The sequence below is a fragment of the Aythya fuligula genome, chromosome 13, assembly GCF_009819795.1.
Source record: "Aythya fuligula isolate bAytFul2 chromosome 13, bAytFul2.pri, whole genome shotgun sequence".
Classification (NCBI taxonomy): Eukaryota; Metazoa; Chordata; class Aves; order Anseriformes; family Anatidae; genus Aythya; species Aythya fuligula.
Window position 1 is genome coordinate 12,875,501 of NC_045571.1, and position 10,590 is coordinate 12,886,090.

The 10,590-nt window shown below is 43.0% G+C and overlaps 1 protein-coding gene across 2 annotated transcripts; it reads right to left on the bottom strand.

Moving 5' to 3' along the window:
* Window positions 1–860: 860 nt before the first annotated feature.
* Window positions 861–10,081, bottom strand: RAP2C (RAP2C, member of RAS oncogene family). 2 transcript variants are annotated; one of them, XM_032196147.1, is made up of 4 exons: window positions 10,007–10,081; window positions 9,511–9,910; window positions 7,435–7,754; window positions 861–3,333 (listed from the first exon to the last, which is right to left on the bottom strand). In XM_032196147.1, exons 2-3 carry the CDS (start codon window positions 9,781–9,783, stop codon window positions 7,476–7,478), a joined length of 552 nt encoding a protein of 183 aa, XP_032052038.1. In that variant the 5' UTR covers window positions 9,784–9,910; window positions 10,007–10,081; the 3' UTR covers window positions 861–3,333; window positions 7,435–7,475. The 2 variants fall into 2 exon arrangements, with proteins under 2 accessions (XP_032052038.1, XP_032052040.1); XM_032196149.1 differs by having other exon boundaries at window positions 9,511–10,033.
* Window positions 10,082–10,590: the final 509 nt, after the last annotated feature.

The following is a 10,590-nucleotide window of genomic DNA, read 5'->3' on the forward strand; positions in this document are numbered from 1 at the left end:
TGCCTACCAACAAGATAAGGCTAACACTTTTTACCAGGAAGAGAAGCATTAAGCGTGCTAGGTGATTTTGCCCGCCGACACAATGCAGACAACCAAAGGTGCTGCTAAAGTAGCAAGATTTTTGTTGTTGTTTTTTTAAAGTTTAAAGCACATTTCACACTAATACGTGGCTTTAGTTACAAAAGCCGTATAAAAGGTCAGTACCAAGACATTAAGTTCCGAGGAAGATGCACTTTTTGTTATAGAGTCTAGATGATTCAATCACTGACTTAGCAAATTCAAGGCTTTTACTGAGCATTTAAGATAATGGTTATCAAATAGCACTCTCAGCTGAAAGGTTTTGTAGACAAATATTCCACCTCTCTTGAGGCAGAACTGAGAGTGTGCTTATTGGATGGTGTGGTGGAAAGATGCCAGTTCAGGGTTACTATGAGGGAGAGTAGCTACAGGAACATCATAACCTGATGTCAGGACCCCAACCCATTGTCACCTTTGTGAACACAAAAGCCTGTATGAAAAATAAGGACATTACAGATTTGGACAAGACAAACATGGATGCTTTCGAACAAAGCCTCATCATACCAGCCTGCGAGCAGAAGCACCACTGCAGCTCTGAACAGGCAGCCCTTGGACCCCATCTTCTCTATTCAAGGCATGAGATAGTGCTTTATGCCATCCCAGCAGGGGTGCAGGCATGGTTTCCCTGAGCTAGAAGTTGTAATCCATGACAATTCAGGTGTAGCTACTATGTTCAGAATAACCAGTACCTCAAAAAAAAAAAAAAAAAAAAAGTTACTAAATAAGAGGCTTGTTTATTCAGCCCACTTCAGAAGAAATTGAACACAGACTAGTCACCCCAGTTTGGTAATACAGGTATCTATTTTATTAAAAAAGTTACAAACAGGTGGACTGTAGGGTTGTCTTACAAAATGACAAGAATGATTTCTACTGGAAAAAACTTTTTACAAAGCATTATAGGTAATTGTTCCATTTTTGCACTTGTTATTCCAGATTTCACCTATCACTGATAAAGATACAGTACATTAGATACATGATGTTAGGTTACATTTTTATTTGTAGAGCCCTACTGCAGTGATTTGAACAACTCCTAAACAGATGCCATAGTAAAGACAATACATATTTCATTTATTATTAGCCTCTTACTCTAATAAGCAACTTCACATGCAATCTATTGAGGAAGCCTAAAATAACTTTTGGTCCCTTTTTCCCCCCCAAAGTGTGCTGAAGAAACCATCTCTCGTTTTCCCAGTCCTGTCACTCTAAGCTAGTTCAAGTTTTTTTTTTTTCCTCTTTTTTTTTTTTTTTTTTTTTTTGCTGAGGTCGATGAAAATGAACACTGGCTTGATAACTACCCATAGGAATGAACCACTGATTAATATTAATCAACTTTTCCCCCCTTAGATAAAGGAAAACTAAGATTTTTATGAATTACTTTTATTTCCTATTACTTCCTTACAACCTACAAAAAAAGAGCAACAACCACCACTTAAAAGTCTACTTTGAATACAAGGTTTGGTTTAATTCTGATATTAAAGTGCAAACCTAAACATTAGCCTCAGCCTGTTTATAAAGTTTGTACAAACAGGGGGGAAAAAAAATTCAAGTAACCCCACAGGAAAAAAAAAACAGGTGTTTTAATACCCAAGCAGAAAACCTGATGTTCTCTTCTTTTCAGGATTCAAATTCAACACTGAATGTAGACTCAGAACCTTTATTTCTGCTAAACACTGTAAAGTCAGCCTGCATTATTACCAATAAAACACATTAATGTTGAGATACTGTACCGGTGATCTTTTATTGTTTCAAATGCCATCATCCACAATACATTTTGTGAGTTTTAAACTGCTTAACCTCATATATCCATCACTGCTTTTACTGGAGCTTTTCTCAAAGTTATTTAGCTATTACAGGAAAAGAATGTACATTTCTAGAAGCATGTTCAAATGACTAAAGCTGGGCTCCTAAAAACCTAGAACTTTGGTGCAGTAGGTGAGCTGCAGTTATTAAACTTCTGCAAAAAAAAATTACACATTTTAAACCACTGCTAGAAAAAGCTCTCATGTATGCAACATGTTAATAAAACAGAACAAAAAGATTTCATCTGTTCTTTGTACATTTTCATTCTGCTCTTTATACCTGTGTTATTGTTAAAATTTTCAAGTATTCAGAGAAAATGTTGATCAGGTAAACAATACGGAAGGCAATGGCTGTTTAAAGCACGCTTACAGTTAGTATCACTGAAACCTGGTGCTTTTCCCCTTGTTACACCAACTTGTCTCTAACATTAAACTTGCTTACTGGGAAAAAAAAAACTAAAAAGCAATTTGTGACAGTGCAAGAAAAACTTTAACAAATATTGCTTTAAAATATTATTCAGAAAGACAATATTAGGAACTATAAAATGTAAAGTGATCTTATTTGCATTAGATTTACATGTGCAGAGGTCTACAAGATGTCTCAATGTGCCAGGCAAAGCTGAGCTGACTCTGACTAGGCATACAGCCCATTTTGAAGGATACATTATCCCTTTTCAAAGGCATGAAGAAGCTACTTGTAAACAAGCAAGTTTAGAAACTCAGTAGGAGGAAAAGTGTGCTGCCATTTTGCAATGCTACAATTGTCATTTTTTGATTAAATGAGTTTAAGAAACTCATGATTGCAAGAAAAGAAACATCAGCCAGAGACTTCACATCCCGTTCCAAGTGATCCCTATTGTTAAATCAGAGCAGTTAACAAACAATATCACAGCTGCATTTGCCAAGAAAAGGGATACTACATCCATACAACAGAGGTGCCCTCAGTATCTTTTCACGACACTGTCACACGTAAACAAAAAGTCTCGAAGAATGACCAACTACATTGTAGGAGAAAACTTTGCAAATAGAAATAAGCACTGATGCGAGGTAATATACAGAAGTAACCATTTGTTTAAGGCTCAATTTATTCTCCATTAAAACTCTCTTTTAAAAGGCATTGAGTAGGTAATACTGAGTTTAAGTATTTAATAAATACAAGTTCAGAAATTGATTAAAGAAATCAATTAAACTATTAAAAATGAACTCTTGCATATTAGCCATTATATGAACTTAGAAAGCTATAAAAGGACTGATAGATAAAGAACAGATTTTAAACTTATGGTAAACATGCTAAGCATTCTGATTAAGGTGTGTGGATCCTGGAGGCCACCAACCTTATGCACTTAGATGTATGGCAATGTGCTGTAATAGAGACAGGTTTACCAAGGCTCAGCTCTGCAACCTGGGCTGAAAGTTCTCCAAAGCAGCATCTGTGCAAGTTTCCTCTGAGTTTTATCTGAAATTTAAACAAAATAACCAATGAAAGCCACATTCAATACATATTCAAAGTGAACTCAGCTTCTCCCATAGATTGGAACAACTCGCTGTCCACACTGGGCTTCAAAGCACTGCTTTACAGTGGCATTCTTGAACTTCTTTTCATATAATTCTGGTAATGTAAGAGGCAAGCAGGTAACAACAACAGCTCATAACAGCTGCCCTAAGGGATACTAAACTGCTTCTAAAGATCTGAAACCGCTAGGAAATTTAAGTTCTCCTGTACAGTGATGTATATGTATGACTGGGCTTTGCATTGGTGGTAAGGAGGCACTACATCACTCAGCAACATGAAGCAATGGTATTTTACACGATTTCTGGGAACAGACAGTGATCCAACTAATCCGGTTTTGACATCTGAGTCCTCAGCATTCAGATGCCCTAAATTACTATCAAAAAAACCTTAGCATTTACCAGACTTAGGGAGAATTGTACGCTACTTTTCTTAACCAAGCACACAGTTCTACCAGCAATGACCAATAAATCTTTGTATTTCTGATAATTTGCTTACATTTCACAAGATTTATTGGCAGATATCCTAAACAGCTCGGTAGAAGCTCAAAGTCTGTTGAAACCAGTCCTCCATATTCACATGCATACATTTCATTCAAGTTTGATGCTTGGCTTTTGAGGGAATTTTGATGAGTCTACTGAGAAATTACTTGAAGTATACAGGAGTCAGGACTCTACTTTTCCTACACAACTGTTTCTTTTCAATTTGACTTGTACCTATCTGGCTTTACTTACCTATGACATTCCTATACTATTCTCTATTCTCCTGCAAGCAGGCATGCAGGGGTGGGAGACGGTAGACTAGTAGGATAAATTTGCCTGCGTTGCATAGCCACACAAACCAGAAGCCAGTATACTTTCGGTTTTCTCCCTAGAGAGAACTATTCCTTCAGCACTTGCTAATTTCAGTTACTCATGAATGGAAGGGGCAGAAATCATTAATCAGGATCAATCTTTCACCCCAATATCAAATGTTCTCCATCTGCTCAGTACCTCTTACAGAACACCTTTAACACCAACACTGGAACAGGTACGGTATTTCAACTATGATGCAAAATAAAAACCACTATCATACTGAAAAATTGAGAGAAATGCTCAGCAAGCAACAGAATGCAGCTACTGGGAATCTCACATCTCTGAATGCAACAACGAGATGACAGAAGACCACTGCAGAAGCAGGAAAGGGAAGGAGGGGGAAACAGGATGCAAGAACAACACACATTTTAAAAGGAACTATGGGTTATTCTGATTATGTAGTTACGTTCCATCCTCCATTTCACCGGAAGGACTGAAACAGCAATCTAAGCTCAAAAATACCTACTCAAAAAAGAACCTACACAACATCCTACTTCACATACAGACTGAGGTACCCATACTCAAAAGAAGTGATAACGGCTAGATAAAACTGATACTGAAACAGTCTTAGATGAGTCTAGGCCCAGCACACACCCCTCCTCTCCCACACGCACTAGTTTCTCCACCAGAACTGTAGAAAAACTGTTTCTATAAACCTTATCCTGAGGTGACTTACTGGTTCAGACCAAAGACTGCCCTTAGACAGACAGGTTGCAGAACTGAGATGTGATGATGTTAGGACAGAGCAATCGTTTAAACCCATTCCTTACACGCAGGTTTTTAGACAGCTGTTTTCACTATACCTAGGAGGGGTCACTGCTACGGCAGATGTTTGAGAAGCAGCAATTGTCCCTTGGATCACAGATAAGAAGAACACTTATCCCTGCAGAGAAGATTACAGCTATCAGAAGACACCATCAGCAGCTCTCCTACACTAGAGCACGAGACAGATATTACCAGGTAGCAAAGGCTTATCATAAAGTTAATGAGATCCTACACCTTCTCAAAGAACAAGGACATAGTGGGAGCCAGGAAGAAGAAAATATCCCAAAAGTGTGAAGCTGAAGTGTGGTATTGGGCAGAAGCAGCACTTCCTGGAACTATGGAAGTATTTCGCTTCTAGAGGTTTTATGTGACATGAGCAAAGCAGAATGAAGAAGAAATCTATATACCAGAAGCTTAATATCCTCTATCTCAAGAGATAACAGACATAAAAATACAAATGTTTCTTGAGAAGCAAGAGCACGCTCTGCTTTGGAAGCTCATCAAATCATCATAAATTAGAAGGACTCAAAAGAGTAACACATAGCCCCATTCCTCCTCAATTTCAACTTGAAAATTAAACTTGGTATTTAATGTTAAGTCCAGAACTGGTCTAGTTACACAGAAGCTTCCCTTAGCTGTAATCAACTCTGGAAGTATAAATTTCATGCATAAGTGACCCAATTTTGTCAGAGTTGAAGACCGGAACCTGCACAAGACGAACCACTAGTAACGCCAACAACTGCCATAACTTCTAGCATGATACCTTAAGTACAGATGCTCTTATTTGTAAGTCTACCTTAGAATTCACTGAAACTGCATTACTGGAGGTGGTCCAAGATATTAACCCTGTACCACTTTATTTGTACTTTGCTCTCCTCCGAGACAAGCAGTTTGCTTGCCTTTCAGCAAGAAAGGCTTGAACCTGTACACACCTCTTACATGCTCACAGCAGTCTTTCCTTATTTCACAGAATTAGAGATAAAAATATTGTCTATTATCTTGAGCATGACAGTACCAGGGTCATGAGTACCCAAAATTTTGTATTCACAAAGCACTCGATAACAATCTCAGAGACAAGCTCTGAGACTTCACTCTCTGACCTTACACTCAAGATTAAAGAGGATACATAGTCCAAAGCTTCCAGTAATAACCTATTTTCGCTCTTGTCACTCAGACACAAAAAGCTCCTTTGACTCGAGTTACTAACAGGGCAGTCAGCGCCTAAGCTTTAATCAGTGTAGCTGTCAAGACAAGCAGTTCTTTCCCCAGAATTTTCATGTCCTCCCTCATCCCTGCACTTGCCCTTACAGATTACATCAAGTTGTTTGCAGAGACAGATCCAACAGACAACTGCAGGTCTACAGGACCACCTGGCTGCACTGGGAGCCCATGCAAGAAGCGTGCCAATGACACAGAAGAGCCCCTTACAGCAGCGTGGGTTCAAGCTGATGGTGAAACTGCACCCACAACGGCTACAAGGAAAACAGAGCAGGGGTAACAGTAGCATCTCGCACAGGAATGACAGCGCTGCTGCTTGCACAAGAGGACCTGATCCATTTACACAGTCACGTGAGAGGCAAGGAATGGTACAGAAAGATGACCGCGCATGTGAAGAGCCAAGAGTAGCTATCCTTGCAGAAGAATCAAAGCAATACCCAAGACTAGTGAAGCTTTACTTCAGGGTCCCCTCTGAACACTGCACTCTTGCAACATCTTCTATGAGTCACTGGAAAAGGAAAGAGTCCCGCATCGGGAAGCCATTATCATGTGTTCTCTGCTCAGGAGTTTTCAGATGAAAAGCACTTTGCACATGTCCTTGACTAGTATGTGTGGGCTTCAAGCCACTCCTTACAGCTCAGGGTAGTTTTCTTTTAAACTTATTCTCCTGATAAGGCAGAAATGTGCTCTAAGTACACTCAGTTTCTGTACCACAGTTCTTTTTGCTTTGTTTTTAAACCCGCCCTCTTTCAAAAAAACACACACAAAGTTTCTCAGAATAATTAGTGGAAAACTTGATCACAATACTCCTGTATAGGTCCAAAGTAATTCACATTAACTTGCAAATAATTCAGATAGCAAGTGGAACCAACAAAGAATCACACTGCAACATCACAAAGCATTTTTAAGGATACAGCAATGTCAAATACAGCAGTGACAGTCAAAATAGGTGAGGATGAGATCATACACTTGTCTCACTGCAAAATTGCTACAAGTAAAGGCAGTGTTCCCTGACTAACCCATATGCAGTAATGCAAGAAGTCCATTGACTCAAGTACTTATATGCCACTGAATCCACAAGCTTCCAGCTCTTCCAGAGGAAAGCTACCTCCAAGTTAGGCTACTTAACTTCAGACTCCTTGTCACACTTTATCTGCTTACTTCAACAGCATGCTTGTGCACCTCAATTAGTTATGACTGTTCAACCAACCTGCTCTGTATGGCCATGACTGAGGTTTTTCTTAATTTCTCTCACTGGACGATGCAAGTTGTACAACACTGATCTTGTTTTTCAGGCAGGGAGGCATAGTTCATTTGCCTGACGATCTCAGCAAACAGTTCATCCACCATTGTTTTGCTCTTGGCTGACGTCTCCATGAAGGGACAGCCCCACTCCTGAGCCAGAGCTCGGCCTTCTGCAGACAAGACCTCCCTCTCCGGCTCCAGATCCACTTTATTTCCCACTAGGATCAGAGGAACTTTCTCGTATCTCTTCACCCGGACAATCTGGTCCCTCATTGGCTTGATGTCCTGATCAAACAATCCAAGCGGTTAGTATGTGCAAGCAATCACATGAAATTGCCATATAAACACTACAAAAGCACATTTTAATCAACCCTCACATGCTACTGAAAATTGAAAATATTCCAGGAGGTTTCTTAAATTCATATCCATGTAGATCTAGAAATCAGAGCATGTTCATTACCCACTTCTAGTAAGCTATATACATTTATATGAAATAAGAACTAACTTGTATAAAACGTACACATATTATACATAAACAGAAAGCACTCAGATTTTTGGTTCAGCCAGAGGAAGACACGGTACATCTGTTTTGAAAAAGTCGATTTCAGTTTTCTGAAAAATTTGTCTCAAGTCTAATGACAGCAAACCTGTAACATTAGCAACATGATACCCTTACATGATCGCTTAGAAAACCTGTATTTAGTTTACAACTTGAGAAAGTTTGTGATCTAGAGACTTCTCACTTCTAGAATGCTTAAAATAATTCATTGTGAACACATTTAATCACATGTAAGTAACCAAATTAGATGCTGTAAGAATACTGTACTACCTAGAGACGCATTTATTCAAGCCCAAGCTAACATTAGGAGTTTACATTTGAAAGTCTGAGTCAGCCTCCTCTGCCCCCTGCATGTTTTATGTTACTATCAGTGTCACTAAGTTCTACAAATTCTGGCATAGTCCTGAGACAAAGCAATTAAGCTTTGAAGTTACTACTGTGGAAAAGAACCATAGAGAGGGGTTTACGCCTACAGGTTTGGAGTAAACATGCGACAGACAGACAAGCACAACTAAACATTAACAGAGTGAATTACTAACTGTATGCCTGTTCCTTAAATAAGGAGGTCTCATTGGTCCCAAAAATGTGTGAAAACAAGAGGAGAAGCATCCTAATGTCATTGCTGTTCCTTTCTAAAGACAGCATGTCTGCAGCTTGTACTTGAGCTACATCGAGGTCTCTGCTAAGATAAAGTTTAGCCTTCAGCAGAAGCAAACATTCTGCTTCAGTGGGGGTGTGCAAGGTTGTGCCAAGCAGCTGGAATACACCCAACTCAGAAACCAAAGCCAACGCAGTAGTTGCAAATCCCTGTGCTGTATGCAGTGCTGCTAAATCCATGTGTTCCCCTCAAATAAAGCCTCATTTCTAGAGGCAGCTTAGACCAGTTACCGGCCAAAACATTTCAATTTTTTCAAGAGTTTTACCAGTAGAAATGAAATCCAGACCCACGAATTATCACATATGGCTTGCTTCTCTTCTTCAGTACACCACCTACGCTGTGAAAGCATCGAGCTTATGCTGGACAGGAATATGTTTGGGGGGGAGGGGGTGGAAAATAACAGCTTATTTAACAAGTCATAACTGAAGAACAATAATTCTCTCTTCAAAAGCAACTGAAGACAGATGCCTTTCAAGAAGAGGAAAAAAAAAAAAGGCGGAAGCCTCGATTTTAATACTGAGTGATTTCTTCATAGAAGGGGATTGCCAAAACATTTCTATTAGGGAAGTGGGAGCGGGTCATTGTTCTCCAGCACTGCGTGGGATTTAACAATGGTGGCACCCCGATAAGTACCTGCAAGGCAAGCAGTTTTCCAGCGGGAAGCCGGGCTCCTAAAGGCACTTTTGAGGGGGGGGGGACACACACATTTTAACTCGCTCCCTTTCGGAGGAAGGCTGTGGGCACGGCCGGCCAGCCCTAAAACTTCCTCCTCGGCCTTCAGCCGCCTCCTCTCCCCTTGCCGTCCCGTCCCCCCGCGGGGTTACCTGGAAGGACTGCTGATTGACCAGGCTGTAGACCAGGATGAAGCCCTGCCCGTTCTTGATGTAGAGGTCGCGCATGGAGGCGAACTGCTCGGTGCCCGCCGTGTCCAGGATCTCCAGCACCGAGGGCGACGAGTCCACCTCGATCTCCTTGCGGTAGAAGTCCTCGATGGTGGGGTCGTACTTCTCGATGAAGGTCCCGGTGACGAACTGCACCGTCAGGGCGGACTTCCCCACCCCCCCGCTGCCCAGCACCACCACCTTGTACTCCCGCATCGGGCCCCGCAGCCTCTCGCCGCTCCCCAAGCCGGGCCCGGGCCTAGGGCAGGCGGCAGCGCGGCCCTCGCATAGCCCCGGCCCGCCTAGCGGAGAAGGGCGAGGCCCCGCTGGCTCCCGCGACGGCCTGCAGGGGAGACACAGCCGTTAAGGGAGCCGTTAAAGGGCCGTTAGCAGCCGTTAGGGGCCGTGAGGGGCCGCGCGGCCCCGCTCCGCTCCTTACCGCCTCGCCTCGCCTCACTCCATCGCGCCGCGGGACCCGCCCGGCAGCGGCCGCCCCGCCCGGAAGGCTTTCGCTGCGACACCCGCGGCGCAGCCCCGCCCCGCCTGGCTTCCGCCGCGGGGGAAGGGGTTGCGTGTGGCACCGCCGCGCAAGGGGACGGCACCGCCCCCCCCCTCCCCTTCCCACCCCTCCCCTCCCCTCCCCTCCAGCCCCGCCCTGCCCGCGGGGCCCGCCCCAAGATGGCGGCCGCCGCCCGGCCCGGCCTGGCCCGGAGCATGGAGCCGGTTCCGGCTCCCTCACGGGGGGCGATGGCGGGCCCTGAGCTGGGCTCACGCCTCTCCGGGGCTGTGGGTGATCGCTGCCGGGCTGGGGGGTTCCGTCGTGAAGCTGCACCCCCCCGCAGAGAAAAGCAAGCGGGGGAGGCAGCGCCGTGCGCTTTTCGGCTTGGGCCGAAATAATAATTTCACTAATAAAATAAAACCTGTGAGAAAAGAACGCGTGTCCTGTTTATTTATGCGTTATCCGAGTCTTTCCTCAGGGCACAGCCCCGGGGGGGCGGGAGCCGGGCAGGGCGCTGGGTGCCG

What these genes read in the sequence shown, in the direction of transcription:
- RAP2C (XM_032196147.1), bottom strand. Translation starts at nt 9,783, where the DNA reads ATGCGGGAGTACAAGGTGGTGGTGCTGGGCAGCGGGGGGGTGGGGAAG. An exon ending in TCAATCAGCAGTCCTTCCAG is followed by an intron (nt 7,755 to 9,510) that starts GTAACCCCGCGG and finishes TTGTTTGATCAG; the next exon opens with GACATCAAGCCAATGAGGGA.